At 43.0% G+C, this 19,975-nt stretch overlaps 1 protein-coding gene across 1 annotated transcript in view; it reads left to right on the top strand.

The window, feature by feature from the left end:
• LOC146860662 (zinc finger MYM-type protein 1-like) overlaps nucleotides 1–17,905 on the top strand; it is a 43,912-nt gene extending 26,007 nt beyond the window's left edge. Inside the window, exons 2-3 of the mRNA XM_085644586.1 lie at nucleotides 6,081–6,203; nucleotides 14,680–17,905. Of these exons, the coding sequence (XP_085500712.1) occupies nucleotides 14,705–16,816 (2,112 nt within the window). The 5' untranslated portion in view covers nucleotides 6,081–6,203; nucleotides 14,680–14,704 and the 3' untranslated portion in view covers nucleotides 16,817–17,905. The remainder of the gene's footprint in view (nucleotides 1–6,080; nucleotides 6,204–14,679) is intronic.
• Nucleotides 17,906–19,975: the final 2,070 nt, after the last annotated feature.

Below are 19,975 nucleotides of genomic sequence, written 5' to 3'. Positions count from 1 at the left end.
CAGGCCGGATTTTCAATCTTGCGGATTGCACCATCACAATTTTTGCAGTAATGTTGTACTATGTTTTATATATATTTATGTTCGACCTGTCAGCCCTTTGGGTGGTCCCTCCTCATCATTATTTATTTTGTCCCACTTTTGCCTCAAACCCTGTTTGAATTTTTCCTTTTTGGGAACCACCAGACTTTTTCGTGTTGCTGCAGATTCAGGGAGCCATTTTACCTACCCCTGAAACTTCTGTCTGAGGGCCTGGAGCACAAAATGGTGGCCACCTGTGACATCACCAGCATCCACTGGAACCTACCAGCACCTTCCAGAACATTCCAGAACCCTGTGACAGTTGGAGGCGGTTTAGAATGTTGGGAAGCTAGGACAGAGAGTTGGCAGTTGGAGCTGGCAGTTGGCACCTGACTGGTGAAGAGTGAGCAGCACAAACGTGAAGGAGGAAGGAGTGAAGCAGCAGGGGTGGAAACTTGTGCCTGGAGTGGGGTCCATAAACCCACCCTTGATACTAGTCCCTACTGACGGAGCCCAGCCTAGAGCCCTGTGTGGGAAGAAGTCAGAAAAACCATCCTGAGGACCTGGACAGCAGGAACAGGCCTTAGAAACAAGAGAACAGCAAGATCCTGACCTGGAAGCTGGTTTCCCTGAAGTCCGACGTCGAGTAGCCTAAGACCTGGAGCCAGAGGTGGAGAAGCGGCGCTGACTGGAAAAGCAGACGTCGTACCCGGAGCCGCCAGAGGTCGAGAGAGGGCGCCGTCAGAGGTCGTGAGGAATACCAGAGGTCGAGGAGGAAGTCACCCGAGGTCGGGTGAGCGGCGTCATCGGAGGAGTGAAGTCCGCCCTCCGGAGTCGTCGGAGACCGAGGTGAAGGGTAACGGAGGTCGGGAGTGAGGATCGCACTCCGGAGTCGCCGGAACCTGTGAGAATCGTGCCGGAGGTCGGGAGTGGAGGTCGCACTCCGGAGTCGCCGGAAACCTGTGAGGAGCACCGGAGGTCGGGAGTGAGGATCGCACTTCGGAGCCGCCGGAAGTCGACATCGAGGCAAGGCCGGCCGACGTCATCGAATCCGAGGTCGCCATCGGACCGGAGCCGCCCGAAGTCGACATCGAGTAAAGACTGCCCGACGCCATCGAATCGGAGGTCGAGATCGAACCGAGGCCGCTGACATCGAGACCGGAACCGCCTGCCGGCGTCGTCAAAGAACTGACATTGTGCCGAGGCCGCCGACATCGAACTGGAACCGCCTCACGGCATCGACCCGACTCCAGCGGCGTCGGAGCATCAGAAAAAGGGCAGTAAGTGGAGTAGAGGGCGCCTAAGGCCCTGTGGAGACCTGAGAGACTGCTCTAAGGGGCTAGGGAGGTGCTGGAACCAACCTGACTGTGCCAGGGGTGAACTGGGACTAATCTAGAGAAGTTGTGTGGAGAGAGAGAGCCAGGTCTCTGGTATTTTCCCCCTTTATCTACCTCAGTTTAGGCCTCAGCCTTGACCAAGCCAGGGAGTAGACACCCCCAAGCCTTCCACATCCCCACAAGCTGTGCCTGGGCCAAATCAGCCCTTAGGAATTCAAAAGTGATCTGAATCCATGAGTGTCACTGTCAGCTTTTAAGTATTTATTAGGGGCACTGTATTTATTGTATTTAACCTATTTATTGTCCCACTGTATTTATTGGTCCACAGTATTTATTGATGCACAATATTTATTGGTTACAGTATTTATTGCCTCAGAATATTTAATTGCCTGTCTGTATTGCACTTTTTATTTATGCCTTCAGTATTTATGATCACCCCTATTTATTGAATCATTAAGCCAGTATTTATTTGTCCTGCACTTTCTAAAAAGTTTGTATATTGTGATTGTTATTTATTTTCTCCAATCAGCAACTAAGAGAAAAAGCAGATAAAGAAAGTTATTTTCATAATTTTTACGGTGTAGAGTCGTTTTTGGAACGGATGCACGCATGGTTATTGTTTGGGTATGTTGTATGCTTAGCACGGAGCCTGATTCCTGACCACTCGAGCCAAGCTACCACAGTGTGTCCGGAAGACCACCACCACCCCTTCTAGTGTGGGAGTGGTTTTCCAACAATTTACCTAAACACTTGTTAAACTAAAAAAGAAAAGAAAAACTAATGCACATTTTTTTTTTTTTTATAAACACCCCAAAAAACATCTAAAGCTTGGCTCCTACCGATTGCCTTTTTGGTGATTGAAAAGACAAAAAGAAAGCTATCCACACAGTTCTACCCCACACAATTCAACTCCTCACATTTCAAATCTACACACACAGTTCAACAACAAACCGCATAATGCAATTCAACATAATTACACAACAGACCACATACATTCAATCCTCACCACAGATTTCCACGTCAGGCCACAAAATTCAACCGCACACCACATAATTAAACTCCACTACATACCACTCCAAAACAGTAAATACCATAACACACACTACCACTCCATATAATTCCATTACTCTCAATACCACATATTTACTATCCACATAATTCCACTGCACACCATAGTACATAACTCCACTACACAAATGCACTCCATACCACACAATTCCACAACTAACAATTCTAATCCAAACCACATAATTCAACTAGACACCACATGCATACTTCATAACGCATAGATAAAATACATTCTCATTTACAACACCAATAGCTCTAACTCAAACAAATGTTAAAGCTATTGCATTTCCAATGCTTGGTTTTCTGTGCCGCCCCCTGTTACACTTGCTGCACAGCTTTGCCCCTATGAGACCACCGTTAGAACTGGCACTAGAGCCTACCCTTTTGGATCTCTTACTGTTAGATCGATTCCAGTGGCCTCTTTATGTGTACCCCCTTTGTGACACTGACCCGCAGACCTGCTCTGTGAGTCTCTCCCCTTGTTTGTAACTGTAAAGCCTGGTTCCTCTGCCTCTCACTGTAATATTGTTTTGAAAAGGTGTGTTTTTTAAAAAAAAAACTCTATCCCTGCCCCTACTGGTGCAGCCCTCTGCCACAAACCAGACTGTAATTTTGACCCAGAGAGAGTTTTTGATTACACATGCTGTAGACCATGCAGAGGGGTCACCTACGAAATATATATTTAGAAATATCATGAAGGTCGGTGTATTGCTTTCACATTTTTCTCTCTCCGGTTCTACTCCAAGGGTAGAAACAAACTCAATCTGAAGTGTCGTCATGGAAACCGCCTACTAAATGGTTTTGTGCTTTCCTAAGCCCTAGTGCGTACAATATATTGTACCTTACCATAGGATATCAAAGTGCTTTGGATTTATTTCCTTAGTGTAACCTGGACTGGGTTCTAAAAGATAAAGAGTTGGTATCTCCAACCAGTCGATAGCAAGCTACCAGTAGCTCACAGAAACCTTGAGTTCATATTTAACTAAGAACTGCAATAATATTTAAAGGCTATGTTTATTTTACATTGTTATCGAGCTGCAGATAGTCGAGCCTGATAATGAGCAATGTTCCACTCGGAAGTTCAGAACCGAAGCAATAAGATATTTGACCCTTTAATAAGTCATACTCACCTCAATATTGGAGCACGAGAAGAAAATGATGGTTAAGAATGCATTTAAATGGGAGAAAATGTAAATGAAGTCAACGCCTTGATTAAATTAACTCTTCATTTTAATTTTCTTTCTTTTCAACGCACATACAAACAGCAGGCGTCTTTCTCCCAGTGGCTGGCAGACACCGTTTCATATTTATAACTGGAAAATAGTCATTTTCTTTTAAATGGGAGAAATTCAAAGTGAAGAAACATGTTTCTTGGAATATTACGCTCTAATGTTTTTCTCTACTTTAAACCAATTAAGTCCAATTATTTTGTTGGAAGGATGATTCTTAACTTAAATATCCTCACATTGAAACATATGCTGTACTTTCCTGTTATAAATATGGCACCATATCTACAGCCCACTGGGAGTAAAATGCCTGGTGTTTTCAAAGAGACTGACATGGGAGAGAATTAAAATGAGTTTTATGTAATGCATGTAAAAAAAGTTAACTCCATTTGAATTTTCTCCCATTTCAAAGTGTCTCATTTACACACAGCAGGAATCTTGCTCCCAGTAACTGGTAGACACGCTGCCCATATTTATAACTGAAAAATAGACATTTTTGTTTTAAAAGGGTTAAACTTAAAGTGCAGAAAAATGTTCCATAAGTGCTATAAATGTTCCTTATTAGCAACATGTTTTTTGAACAGCCCTCTGCACTTTGAAATTCTCCCATTTAAAAAAAAAAAAATGGTTGTCTTTTTGTGTTGTACGTGCAACGGCGCCACGTGTGAAAAAGGTATGCCCTGTGCCACATATACATACAACACAGACTGTCACCCATGCACATATATCCCATTCATTCACACACGTGGTCATACATCACCACAGACCATGCACTCACTGACAAACATGGCAGCCAAACTCCCTCCTGCTGGGAGGAAAAAGCCTGTCCAATTTAATTTGAACTAGTTGGTTCTGGAGGCATCTGACTCACTGTGCCTTTAGATGCATTATGTGCTGAGAGGTTGGTCACCACACAGTGAAAAACGAAGGGTCTGATGTACAAAGTCCAGATCAAAGTCCATTTGGCGTATTTTACAAACTTGTTTGCAAATTGGCATTCATTTTGCAGTGTGATTGTATTATTTAGTTGCATCACAAAATGCCCTTTTCCAGGCAGTCACAAAAACTCCTGCCTCATTAAAATGTATAAAGCGCACAAGTATTTTGCGACCCACTGTGAATTGTGGTAAATGCAAGAATAGAGACTTGCGATGTAGAGGAAAAACCTCCACCCCTGCCTTTGAATTCCTTGGATGGTGACATTTTTTAAAGCCCTTTCTTGTAAAGGGTTAATGGCTCCTTTTAAATATAAAAGTCAGCATTCGGGAAATTACTTGGGGAGGATGTGATACCACCCCATGGCAGGTTCAACACAAAGTGCCTTTAGTGCATTGTAACACACTCCTCTGAAGCCTAATGTGTGCTGGATTCACCTGTTTGAACCAATCCTGGCGCTGCTCTCATGCAAATTTGTGGACATAACAGCAAGGGAGCCGATTCTGGATATGCTCAGGATACGCGGTTAGGGGTCTGTTCGGTGGTCCTTATTGAGGTAGCGGAGGGAGGTGTGGAGGCTCTGGTCCATACAGCCTTGAGCCATGCAGTGATTTGCCATTTCTGTCCCTTTCTCTGTTCCCTCTACGTGCATAGTACCAGTAATGACATTGCTCACGAGGGAGTGATGGAGGCGAGCTGTAGTTAATCCTGTCCAGTTACAAAGGGTTCTTGCAATCACCTGGGTTCTTTCCATCGCCTTTTAAATCATAATTGCTAGAATGTAAAGACAGCGAAGGGCAGCCACACCTCATCTGTGTGGCTCCCTTTAATGTAAGTGCGCAATCTGGAGAGCAAATTCAAATCAGGGGAGCGTGTGGTAAGCATCTCCTTTAAGTTCTGGTTGCCAGGAGATGATGTAGTAGTCCAGAATGGAAGGCTTTGCAAGGAGAATGTTGATCATTGAAGTGTGTCAGTTGGTTCTTTATTCTCTGTGGGTGAGGTCTCTAATCCACTTGCTGTACAATAAAAGTACTACAAACTTCACCATGAAGATTCCCAGGCTGATGATTTAATTTATGGGCATCACCTCGAAGCGACTTGTGAGCACTTCAAACCAAGGTATGTGAAACTCCTTGATCAAATCAAATGCAACTGAATCACCCAATAAACTGTCTTCAGCTACAATATAGCAATGACTCTTAGTCTGTTCTTCCCTCTGCTGGGCCTACACTCGCCCCACTACTGTTGATTGGGGTGTTAGGCTTAGTAGTATTGTCTCAGGATGCTATTTGAGTTAACATTTCCTAACCATCTGTGAGGACCAATAGTTGTGTGTATATTACCATTTATTTGCCAGCACTAAAATTAGGGAACCTCTTCAAAGGAATCCCTTTTCACAGAAGTGATTTTCACAGTGTAGTATGAACTAATTGGTCTGTAATGTATAATTTGTGTCTGATTGGCACCACTAATTATGTAGTCTTTTTCTTTTCAGTTTGGGAAAGCCTTAAGAAATTTACATCATTTCTTTGACGAAGAAGAGGTCTTGCACAGAACCCAAACTCCTTTGCTGCGCTTCTTGCAGCTGAATTCCAAGCTACAAACCCCAGGGTTTAATGTAAGAAAACTGATGCAATGTCATTTTTAAGTCGAGCAGTCGAGACCTCTTGTATATACTTTAGTATATACTTATATGTGTATGTACTTTGTGGGCTCTGGAGATCAGCTCTAGGACTTGTCTGCTTCCGCTTAGGGAACTTTTTTTCTGTTCAACTGCCTCTATTAAACTGTCTTGATAGAAAACGACCAGTAGAAGTCAGTAAAATTTAAGAATTGCTTTCTGCTTGTTTAAATGCCTCTATTTAATTATTTTGTTTTTTATTATTTTTTTTTTTTTTGGGGATTTTATCACCACAAGTGAGTTCCACAGGGCAGGACACATTACATAATCCGTATTTTTTTATACCCTATACATTAATATTTCCTTAAGTCTTTAAACAATATATACATAATTTCTACATTATATACACAGCACAATATCTATCGAATATACTAATTTGCAGAGCATTCTTTCCACTTAGTTATGGGCTCCCATATTTGTCTACCTAATCTCCTTCCCTTTTTCCCCTTCCTTGCATAGATTGCCATCTCCAAATTATAAGTCTGTGTTAACCTAGCTAACCATTGGTGAAAAGTCGGGGGTAGGGGTGTTAACCATTCCGCGGCAATACATAATCTCAAAGTTGCCATAGCAATAAATATAAAACCATCAAAATCAGATTGCCTGCCTCCGTCATTGACTCCTAGCAATATTATCACTGGTGTTAAACTACATTCAATTCCTAATGACCTAGAGAAGAAGATCTCAATATCTCTCTGTATTTTTTGCATATGCAGGCATGTAGCAAAAATATGAACAATATCAGCCTCTAAACTTGCGCATCTCGGGCAATTAATGCCTGTTGTCCCTCCCCATTGCGCTATTCTAGCAGGCGTATAATACAATCTGTACAAAGTTTTATAGTGTTGTGCCTGAAGGGCCGCAGAACATAATATATTCTGTCCCATTTCTAATGAATCAAAGAAAGTTTCTTTGCCTACATCTAGCTTATTTGTCCATTTTTCCGCCCATTTTTCTAAATCATCCTGCTTAGATTCTATCAGTTCCGAATATAATCTTCTAATTGTACAGTCAGTTCCTGCCTGGATAATCTCCATAATTGAGTTTTTCATAAAACCCTACAGGCCCTCCCTTCTTTGTTTCGATATAGCTTCTAACTTGTAAATATTTAAAAAAAATCTCTTGAATCCAATCCAAATTTTCGTTGTAATTCCATGAACTGCTTTATTTTTCCTTGCCCATCAATAATATCACCAATCTTATTTATGCCCTTCCTTCCCCATTCTTTAAACACCGCATCGGAGAAAATTTCTTGAGGAAAGGAGGGATTCTGTCCCATTCTTGTGTATCGATTTCCCCCCTACCCCTCCCATGGGGCAAATAGGTTTTTCCAATAGGGTAAGACTTCTATATTTGTTTCACATGAATGTCAGAGTGAACACAGATGCCTGACACTCCTATACATTTTTCACCTTTTCACTTTAGGAGAGAGCAGTAAGTATGGAGCGTGACTGTGACACATCAAGGTCTACCGAATGACAACCATTTTGAGTATTTTATGTTTGTCTCACCCCCTCTCTCTTACAGGTTTCTCTAAACAGGTGGCAGCTGGCTATAGGCCTACGCCCCCAGTGGTAAGATTGGAGCCCAATATTTAAGGTCCTGACGAATGCCACGTACCCAAGTGGACAATACAGGCAGAAACATGTTGACCCCCTATTAACAATCACTGATTCACAGCGGCGACGGGATGATAAGGTCCCCACTCACCGCACTTATATATTTTAATCCCACATAGTAACCCCATAGAATAAAAATTGTTCAGGTATACTATGATGGTTTTTAAATTCACTCACTCCTTTTTTTTGTTTGGGCCCCCACTTAGTCTAGAAGTGCATCCCTGTCTTCAGGTGTATGCCCGCCCTCTATCAAACGCGGTTTTTAGAGGGCGAGGACTGGCAGATGATGAAGCATGACACCTGGTGGTGTGTGATGCCAGTCCGTCAATTTTTGTGATTTGCCCCCACTAAATTGGGCATCTCTTAAGACACAACTAGGGACGGTCCTTTCTGTGGTTCATATCGATTTTATCTCCCAAGCCCGAATTTCTTTATGAACGCTTTCCATATACATAGTGCTGCCGTGACTGTCTTAAATCTAGTTCTCTTAAAATAACTCGAGTCCATCTGCTTCAGAAACGCATTTTCTGATACATCTCCTAATACTAGGCCATGTATAACAGTTGTACTGAGAGATCCTTGTCCCTCAAATTCTGCCCCCCCAATAAGACCTGACATATATTGCAGGGCAGCTGCCTAGTAATATAGTTTTAAGTCGGGTAACGCCCATCCCCCCCTAGATCGTGGAAGTGCCATGAATCTCAATGCCCTCCTCGTCTTACCCTTAGCCCAAATAAATCTATTTACGAGATTCTCTAAAACTTTAAACCACTTGTCCTCAAACATTAAAGGGATTGCTCTAAATATATATAAAAATTTTGGGAGGATCAGCATTTTAATAATGTTTTAAATGCCTCTATTTAACTGTCTTGATAGAAAATGACCAGTAGAGGTCAGTAACCTACCAGAATTGCTTTCTGCTTAGGGACTTTCCTTTTTTTTATTGGTCTGGCAGCTGCCTCTATTTAACTTTCTTGATAGAAAACGACTAGCAGAGGTCAGGAAAATAACAATCACTTTAGCATTCTCTAGATTCCAGCCCAAAGAAACTGTCTTCCACGAGCACCTGTAGACAATATTACATTTTTTAAATCTTGTATTTTCAATGATATGACCTCCAACGGCCCTGATTGAATATTAAAAATAGAGCTTTGTTCTATACCATTTCCCACTGAAAGGCAATATTTCTCTCCATGTGTTCCCATACCTGGTGTGTCATGCAGTTTGATGCTTACTTTCCCTCCATGTTAAAGAACAGTAGATGTTTCAGCACCCAGGCTAATGTGCTGCATAGTTAAATACATATAAAGTCCCAGAGGCAAGACCGATTGCATTGCAAATGCTTGTTTACATAGTAGTTAAGGGCTATGTATGTGGTCTACATAGTGGGTTGGATAGTATAATTTGTGGAGGTATATAATCATTTTGGAAGACTGGAGTGTTGAGAGCTCAGTTGAGGACAATGAAGTTAGCTGATTTAGGCATTTTGCTCCACCATTCCAAAGAATCTTTGTTTCTTGCTTTTTAATTAAAACAAAAAACTTTTTAGGCCTTCTGCCTTGGCTATACCGGTTGTTCTCCATAGTTATTGGCCCCTGCCTGTTTAGGCCTATATATCTGTTCAGGGCCTTCAAAAACCAGAATAGTCAGAGATAAGGCTATGTTAATAAGTCATGTAGCGCAAAGGGACATTGTCCAGGTAAAATGCTAAAGTAAACACAAAGAGGTGATGGGCGGAGCGCTGAAACTTTTCAGACATTCACCTCCAGTCACAGATCTGGGTTGAATCCATCATAGTTCTTTAGCTTGCTTCGCCACCCCAGTTCAGAGACAGCTGTATGCAAATCAGTTTTGACCCTGTGCCACATGGGAACAGTCCAGCCTGTGAACTGCCAAGCCATGTCTTCCCTGGACTGTGAACAAGCATCCTGGGACTGGTTTCGGGGTAACATCTCTCTGGATGGAACACCACTGGCAGTTTCCTTGTATGCCCTGAACACTGGGCAAGCACAGTTCCTACAATCACTTACGCCATTCCTCCTATCTGACCCTACAGCGCCAGCATTATGGGGGGGGGGCTATAATTGTCGTATGATCTTGACCATTCACGCCTACCACTCCTGGGAGCATAATCCATTCAAACTTAAAAACACCTGAGGTACTGGGCAGATCATATGCAGCTTAAAGACGCTTGGCGTAGTCAGCATCCTCAATCACTCACTTATTCCCACTACCTGCATACACGGATCAACGCAATATACTGTTCCATAGAAGCCCTGACGAGGGTAAAACAAGCGGAAAAATTAGTGCAGGCGCTTTCAGACCACAACCCATTGCTGTTGCAGCTAGCATGGGGCGCTCGCAGAGCTAGGATACCGACTTGGCACCTGTCTGTCGCTGTACTTGGAGACGCGGCGTTCCACTCTGCCATATGACAGACTATTACCACATATTTCCAGGAGAATACTGGCACTGCCTCAAACAGGGCCATCGAGTGGGATGCTTTTAAAACAGTTTTCAGGGGACTCACCATCAAAACAGCATATGGCTCACATATGGCACTGATGGCGGACTTGCGTAGATACGAGGAGGAAATCCAGGGGTGTGAAGGCCTGGCGCCTGTGGACCCTCTGGTCACTCCTCAGCTGTCCAAAGCGTGGCTAGTGTATAAGGATACTTCAGAAAGTCTATGTGCCCTGGACTACAAACACTATATGGCTCGAGAACGCACAGAAGGCGACAAAGCAGGTAAAATGTTAGCCTGGCTCTTGAAAACTTGTACCTCCCAACCTCTAATCACAGCACTACATAATAGCGAAGGCAAACTAGTGAACGCACAGGCGGCAATTAATGACTCATTCTATAAATACTACACAACTTTGTACAGGGCTCCAGTGGCCAATAACCTCCACTGCATACAGCGCTTTCTGGCACCGGTGCAGCTCCCGCAGGTTACAACATCCCAACCCGACTCACTAGAGGAACCGATTAATGAGGACGAAATAGCTGACGCCATTAAGCAGTTATCGTTTGGTAAGTCCCCGGGTACTGATGGCTGGCCATTGGAGTCTTACTCTACATACTCTGAAAAACTTGTGCCACAATTAATGAACGTTTATAGGGATGCTTATGACAGGGGAGCTCCCGGCGTCCTTGAGAGAAGCAATGTTAGTAGTACTGCTTAAACCGGGAAGGGATCCGCTGCTGGTGGTGGCATACCAACCCCTTTCTCTATTAAATGCTTACTATAAAATATTGGGAAAGGTGCTGCCCAATAGACTAATGGAAATGGCATCCCTTTTGATACATGAGGATCAAAACCGTTTCATTGCGGGGAGGAGCACCGGACTGAACCTGTGTCGGCTCTCCAGGTAACTGGACTGGGCCTGGGCGGAGACTGACACACCCTGGTTGGCAGCCTTGGACATTGAAAAGGCATTTGACACTCTAGGGCGGCAGTATCTGCTGGAAGTGCTGGGCAAATTTGGCATTGGGCCCAAATAACTGCGCTGGGTGCATATACTATCTACTAATCTGAAGGCACAACTAAAAACAGGATGCGACATATCCCCACAGTTTGTCATTGAGCAAGGCACCATGCAGGGCTGTCTCCTGTCGCCTATCCTATTTGCATTTGCTATGGAGCCCTTAGCAAGCAAGCTGCGACAGCGGGGGTTGGACTGCATCCATGCAGCTAGGCAATGGCATACAATATCGCTATATGCAGACGATGCATTGGTTTACCTTTAGGGGAGGGTGCTGTACTGCCTGATCTGATGGAACTCCTGGATGCCCACGCAGTCAGTGGTTTTTCCCATGAAAGTGATCCCACCGGATAGGAGGCAGGGTATGCCCAGGACCCTGTTGGAATGGGCATTTGACAATATCGAGTACCTGGGCGTTCAAATCCATCACTCTAGTGCAGACATCATAGATGGGAACCTGGGTAAAGCAGTATCCAGAGCGTGTGCAACGCTGTTGTTCTGGCGCGGTCTTCCCCTGTCCCCTATGGGAAGCGTAGCCATTGACAAAATTCTGCTTCTCCAAAGGCTTCTCTATTTCTTTACTGCCCTCCGGCACAGGCTGCCTCGTAGTATATTTAAAGAGCTGCAGGTGCTACTGGTGGCGCTTATATGGGGAAGCTCCAGGTCTCCTTGGCCGATGCCCGGTGGAGCTGTCCTATTCAGCTATAGAGGAGATTGGCTCTGGGTCACCCCCTCGGCCTTTACCTACCCAGCCGGATATCGGATATTGTTTTCCTCGTCTCCCCGTTGCGTTTCTTTTCCCCTCTCCCGCCTCCTCCCTCCGTAAATCTGACTGCCTCCCCATTTCCTGCCCTTTGTGGAACCGCGGAATCTGCTACCCTTATTGGTTTTCGTTTGATTTTGTATATCTCGCCATTCGGGGATAATGCTATTGGCTTCTGTAGGTCCTCCCTCTTGGCGGTTTGAACATATCCTCTTTTCTGCTGGACTGCTCCTTGCTCGCCTTATTGACCTTTTCTTCTAGTCTAACCCCCCCCCCCTCACCCTCTGCCCCCCTTCCCGTTGGTCTCCCACACCCCTTACTTCGTATTCTTTCACTGATACTCAGGTCGGTTTTGTCTGTCCCACTTTGACCACGTTGTTGCCCCCTGAAGTACTTTTCCCTTTTTCCTGTCTGCCTGACTATCTGCACTCCTTAACCCTGTTTACCATTCCCCCTCTACCTTTCATTCCCCACAAGACGTATGTCTTGTTATGCTACGCGCTAATAACTCATATTATTGTGTAATCTCATGTTTTTTCTCCTATGTCTATACTTGGCTCCTGTAATTGATGTAATTATGTAGCCTGTAACTCGCTCATCCTCATGTAAAGCGCTCTGATACCTTCAGGGCTAGCCAGCGCTATATAAAACTTTACAAATAAAATAAGTCTTGAGTGGCACTCCATGAAATATATCTGCCACTTATAGACGGGGATAGGGAGCACCAAATTATGAGCACTACTATGCTGCTGCACAGCTCCAGTGGCTAATGAGACGGCTGGCGAGTGCCGAGGTGACAGAGATGTCTAGCTGGGCAATGCCCTTAAGACGCACACTATAATAGAATGGCTATCCCGCACCACTACTCCACAAAAAAAAAGGCAACCTGCTAATGATTGCAGCCAGGCGTGGTTGGCTAAGATACGTGACTCCTAAAAACCAGGCATCACCATATGCACCTATGCTACCCCTTGAGATGTTGCCGGGGCATTCGCTTGTCATGACCGGCCGGAATTATAGACCTGGGCAGAGGTAGGATTGGACACAAGGGGCGACTCGTTTGTAGACGCACAGCTGCGGAGCCTGGAAGAGCCGGTAGAGGACTTCGGTAACCCACAAGGTACTTTTACGCTTTGTAACATTACTGGCAACGCAATTCCACCAAACATGAGGGAACTTCGACTCATAACCGGAAACCTCACAGGTTCTGCAGACTTTGCTGACACATGGAAAGGGGAGACAGGCGGTGACAGCAATATATAACTCAGTGAGACCTGATCCAAACCTCCTATTGGTAAAGGTCAGAGTACTGAGATTCTGAGCTATCAACCACCATGAGTAATGAGCAGTGGACACAGTGCAAAGGGTATCCTAAAAGTATATCCACTAACGCCAGACTGAAATATACGCAGCTTAATTATTTGCATCACACGTACTTGACACCGCACAGACTGGACAGCATTATTCCTACATCAGCTGACATATTCCCTCGTTGCTCAGGAGCAGGTGCAAAGTTCCTTCACATGGTCTGTTCATGCCCCTGCCTTGAGACCTACTGGAGCGAGATTGCTGCGACGCTGGGGGAGCCGACCAACACCAGAATGTCAGCACTAGCCCTACATTTTCTACTGGGCGTCACCAAGCGCACTGCAGGGCGAAAAAACCTTCATAAATTCTTAGACTTTGCTTTGGTATTAGCAAAACTAAGAACTGCCATGCCTTGGAAATCGAGCGCAGCACCCAACACACACATCTAGTTATTGGACCTCTGTAAGGCACTGGTGGCGGAACACACAACACTGAAGGCACCCAGAGATCTTCCACAGACCAACCCCATGCAGTGGCAGGAGTACTTGTCGTTTGATGAAGGGAAATTGAATGCACCTTGTTCCTCCCAAGGATGAGTGGGTCCCCCATGTGGGGCACTAGCAATACCATACGAACATATACTCGCGTGTAAGGAGGGCACTTGGACAGGCAAGGTCCAGCTCAACTAGACTAGGTATCCGGCTCTCACGAAGAGAAAGAGTTATGTGTGATATCCTCCCTCTCCACTCTCTCTCTTTCTCTCCCCCCCCCCCTTCTCTATATTCTCTTCCTCCTCTCTATGTTCCTGCCGTCCTCTGAAAAGTACACGTATAAGCAGCCACCCTAGCTCATTTCGGACCCGAATCACATAGTACATATGGGTTAGTTGAGATTGCATTGTTTGTGTTTATTGTGAATTGATTGGTGTGAAAGCATAGAGGTAAAATGGAGAGAAAAGTCAGTTTTTTAAATTTATTTTTTATTTGCTTATTATAAAGTGGACCACATACGTAGACGTGTATAAAAGTTTAGATATGGTTTTCTTTATTCCAATGACACTAACGTCCAAAGTAGCCAGGTTCCCCACCAAGCGTCATAAGCGTAAATGTCACTGTACTCTTTTTTTTATAATAAAGCTGACCGATTGTATTCTGAATAAACCTGTGAAAACACCAATAAAGACTATTTAAAAAAGAAAAAGTTTGCATAATCTTACACATTGTATTTCAATTTTACAGGTACCTTTAATATTTGTAAGAGACGATGAATACAGTAGAGCAGCTACTTGCAAAGTCATTCTTCGCACAGAGTCATGAAAACAAACTAATTATTAAACGATTAGGACCTGACCGGCCAGACCTTCAACTACAACAAACTTACCAAGACAGAGGGAAGATATCCAAACGTACATTCTCAAACACCTGGTACACAAAAGCTGATTGGCTTACAGGAAGTACTTCAAAAAATGCTGTGTTCTGCTTTCCCTGCTTGCTGTTTGGTGGTGACCTTAATTGGGCAAGATTTGGTGTGACAGACTTGAAGCATTTGTCAGATAAAATAAAGAAGCATGCACACTTGAAACGTCATATAGAAAACCTGACAAGACTCGGAATGCTGGGAGATGCAACCATTGAAGCCCACATAAGCGACACATACCGAAGAGCAATAATGAAACACAATGAAGCAGTCGATAAAAATAGACGCATACTGTCAACATTAATTGATTGTATTCGTTTTTGTGGTGCTTTTGAACTTGTGTTACAAGGGAATGATGAATCTGAAAGCTCCTCAAATCCTGGTATGTGTAGACGCCTTGTAGATTTAAGTGCAAGCTTAGATCGTGAAATGGAAGCACGTTTAGCAAATGTTGCAGTGTTAAAGGGCACCTCTAAAACCATACAAAACGAACTTCTTGAATGTATGCTAGAGATTATAAGAAGCTACATTGTCCAGCAGTTGAAAACCACAGACTTTGTGGCTATTCAGGCTGATAACACCACTGATGTGGCCAATAAAACCCAGGCCGTATTAATCTTTCGGTATATTGAAAATGAAATTAAAGTAGTAGAGAGATTCTACGGTTTTATACATTTAGGAGACTCCATTGCAGAAACTGTTGCTACATCTATGCTCACTGAACTGGACTTGATTTTTCCAGAGCACTCTGAAAAGCAAAAAATAATTGCACAAAGCTACGATGGTGCCTCAGTTACGAGTGGAATGTTTGGTGGAATACAGAAAAAAATTAGAGATGTGTACCCTAATGCTCATTATGTACACTGTTATGCCCACAAACTAAATCTTATTATGCAACAAGCAGTAGTCAAGATCTCGGAGGCCCACATTTTCTTTTTGGATGTAGCCGGCATTGCAGCATTCTTCTCAGGTTCATCAAAAAGAGCCAAAATACTTCAGGACATTGTGGAGAGTAGGGCTCGAAATGGATCTGCAACTTGTTTGAACTTTAACATGCGCACAGTCAACCTAATATATGAATGTAGGGTTGATCTTGAGGAATGTTTCGATACCATTGAAGCCAATGGCGACTTTGAAGACAAAAGTCGAAGTGAGGCCCGTGGCTTTGCTAGAACACTTCAAGACAGGGAGTTCCAATTCTTTCTGTTTTTGTTTCATGAAATAATGTCTCTTGTTGACAAATTCCATGACCAGCTACACAAACGAGATATAGAGACTGTATTTATACATTGGGCTACAATTCAGTTTGTCACCGGCATGAACAAAGTTCGAGAAGGAATTGACAGTTTAGACAGCAGACTGCCAAAAGATTCTATATTTTTAAACCATAGAAAAAACATTAGCAGTCTGGTCCAAATTGCAAAGGAAATATGTGACACTATTGTTGAGCATGCAAAGGAACGTTTTTTTTTTACAAAGCATTTGGTAAGTGCTTCATTACTACAAGGTTACCTGTTTGCAAGGTATGATTTTGTTTTCCCTGAGCAAGCACTGCATGAAGCTGTGGAAACGTATCCTATACTCAACAAAGAGGATCTAAGAACGGAGTTAACTGTACTCTATGGAATGCATGTCTATCGGCAGTCTAAGGGTCTTGTTTCTTTGCTCGCTTTAATTCAAAAACTTAATATGGAAAACTCACTTACCGAGACAATGACTTTATTAAAAATACTCCTAACTACTCCCATGACAACAACTGAGTCAGAACGATGTTTTCCAACTTTGAAAAGAATCAAGACATTCTTGAAGAGCACCATAATTGAAGAAAGACTAAATGCTTTAGCAATGCTATCTATAGAGAGAGACCTTGTTAAGCAAATCCCAGACTTTAATATTCAAGTAATTGAGAAGTTTGCAGCGATTAAAGAAAGACGTGCTGATTTCATCTACAAGAAGTGAACAACAAGTGTTAATCTTAACAATTCTATAATACTGGCAGTTTGTGTCCTGCTCTGTTGTACAGATATTGGAGTCTGTGAAATCAGTGATGTATGCCAGGCTGGCTGTAATCTCTTTTGCAAAATGGATGCTCTTAAGCTCAGTACAGAACTTTTGAGACATTACAGATTCCATATATTTGTTTTAGCCGCAACTATCTCATTACGTTGTGTAGGTTGATACTGCCGTCTATGCAATTTCTATCTGTTCCAAAAAAACGGTTTCATTTTTGATTACTTTGTTCTGCTAGTTTGTTGTTGGATGCAATGGCACTCATATTTATAACATGTGGTGCTCCCAACTTGTGAATATAATGCAAAGTAACATTCAATTAGATGTATCGCTCCAGAGAGGAATGTGCTGATTAGAAGATTAATATGTGTATGTACTTGTGTTGCTGGAATCTGCCCACAAATGCAGGAAAGTTCCTGTTGGGGTCAAAGAAAGGGAACTATACAGTCAACTACTGGCAGGGCTGGTAACTGGTTAGTGGTTTGTTACTTTATTGTGATGTGGTGTTCTTTCAAGAAGTGGGTCTTCAAATCTTTCCTACACTGCAGCAGGTAGTGTTGGATGTGATGTTGATGTATACATGGATTTTGTTCCTGAGCTTGGGCGCATAGATGAAAAATGTCTGGGCCCTTATTTTTTCTTTTGTACCCTTAATCTGCTATGATGATGTCCTGACTGCTGGATTGCGATAGCTAACAGAGATGGTGAGTGTGCCCCCAAGATAACAGGAGTGCCTCGGTTCATGTGGCTTTGCTGGCCGACTAGAACATCAATGTTTGTAATAATGTATCTGGTTTTGATGTAATGAACTGAGGTGGGCAATGGAGTACCAGCAAATTGGAGGGGTAGGGATGGGTGGTGATGCGATCATACTTACTTATCCCTTGCATATATCACATTAAGCTCCTTGTAGGGCACCCTTTGAGGTTTGTCTTGCTGTCTCCGTGTGTCCAGTCCTGAAAATCTCATTAGCTTGTATTTTCTTAGTAGATTTAATTTGCTAATTAATTAATAAAGAAATCTTTGAAGTACTAAGAATTGTTATCTCAAAGGCAATTTGATGTTTTCTGGTTATAAAATGAAGCAGCTATGTCAGTGTTCTAGAACATGTTCTTATGAAGAGATTGGAGGCTCCCACCATGCTTTATTTATTTATTTATTTATATATATATATATATATATATATATATATATATACTTGTTATAAGATCATCAATACAATATGGCATGGAGATTTTCTGTTTAACCAATGAGATTCAGAGCAGTGACAACCATGCTGGTCGCATTGTACAGTTTGCAAACTACAGTAATTGTTGAACAGTTGAAATTCAGTAAGCTTTGGAGTGTTGTCAAGTCTACACTGAAAGTGCTTTTATAAACCTTGCTTACTCAAATTTTCTTTATTGTGCACCATTTGCCCACTTGTTTATCAAAATTTTCTTGAAGGAAGGCCGTACCCCCACCAAACTTCCTTTATGCCTGTTAGACCTACTTGTTTGTTTGCGAAGCAACATTCAGACGTCACCAGCCACCACCGGGGCTAACTATGTAAACTGATTACTTTGAATGTGTGATCATGCTCCCTAGTCTCTAGACAGAATGTTTTGGTTGCATAAGTATGGATGGTGTTTGTGAGGCTGAGTATGCTTGTCTGTCCTGGCTTGGGGAGGAGAGTTGGGTATTTGTGTATTTATATGGCAAAGCCAGTTCAGTACCAGTCGCTTATAGAATTACATCACCTTAAGTGAAAGGAGATTGAGGTATCGGGCATTGTTACATTATTATTCCTTGAAACATTAAACCCCTGTCAAGTGACCTGCTTGCTTCTGTGCCGCAGCCAACCTCACTGAAATTAAGGAACCCCTGGTATAATTTTTAAGCAGATCTCTACACCACAAATGAAAGCTGTGAGTAAATCAATCAGCATTTCATCATTCAACAGAAAACTGTAACGCCCTCTGATCTGACCACAGCTGATGAGTGGCATGGGGATGGTTGATGTAAAAGTATGAACTCTCATTCCTGAAGAAGCTGGGGCTTAAACTGTGGCGCTGGCTCCCGGTGTGTGTCAGGAATGCGTTCAAAGTGTCTTGCACTATAAGCAAGGCCTACTAAGACTGATTCAAGAATACCTACAAAACATACCTGTCAATAGGCCTGATTCAAGCAGGAGACTCCTGATATTATTTTAGCTGTCTCCAATCTGAAACTGGCTCTGCTTCAAAAGAAGCCAACGCTTTATTTTTTAATGTAATCTTCCACTTCCCTGTTCTAAAATATTGGTATGTATGCTAAAATAGAACCGATCACCACACGCCCAAGGACACTTGTCTCTGCAAAAGTAGACCAGACTCTGCTAACAAGTATCAGAAGCGTGGAAGTTGGATCTTGGGATCCCAGAGTCTGTGTCTGCTCTGATCCTTTCGGAGACAAACTACTTCAGATTCAGAAAAGAAATACACCAAAACAAAATTGCTCGTCTACAGGTCAACTGTGGACAGCAGCTGAAGAACACTTCACACCCTGGATTCTAACTACCTTCTCTACCCCCACCACCTCCAAACTGACGTAATGCCAGCTTCCACAACGATGTGAAGTAAAAGCAATCCAAAGTACAATACGCTAGAAAATGTTATACAATGTGCCTACCTATGTACAGTGTAAACCAGGGGTGTGTAATTTAATGAAATGGGTGCTTGTCCATGGGGAAGGTTGCTTCATAAATCTACTTGCCCTGTAACAAAATCCACTAGTCCCATTCGTGCCATGCTGTGCAGTGACATTTTGGAAGCAATCTTATTATATAAGAGCCATGATATAGCCTCTCTGATTATGCCAGGGCTCATATCACAGTTGGATTTGAATAATACCAATTCCCTTTTTTTGAGTTACCTTTCTACCTATCTACATACAGGGACTGAAGGTAGTGGTGAGCAATAGTTTCAGTATTGAAATGCCCTTTTGAGTCTGTGCAAATCTACTAACTTGGAAGTTTCAAGTGTTTTCATCAGTTCTTCTCTAATCTTTTCCCATACTGAGAAAATTTACCCTGGAAGACTATTTACGTCTGCCATTGTCAGGAAAAAAGTGGTTGGGGGGGAAAGTGAA

This window comes from Triturus cristatus, chromosome 3_1 (genome assembly GCF_964204655.1).
Source record: "Triturus cristatus chromosome 3_1, aTriCri1.1, whole genome shotgun sequence".
NCBI lineage: Eukaryota > Metazoa > Chordata > Amphibia > Caudata > Salamandridae > Triturus > Triturus cristatus.
Note: the sequence above shows the minus strand (reverse complement) of the source record. Positions and strands in the feature narration are given on the sequence as shown.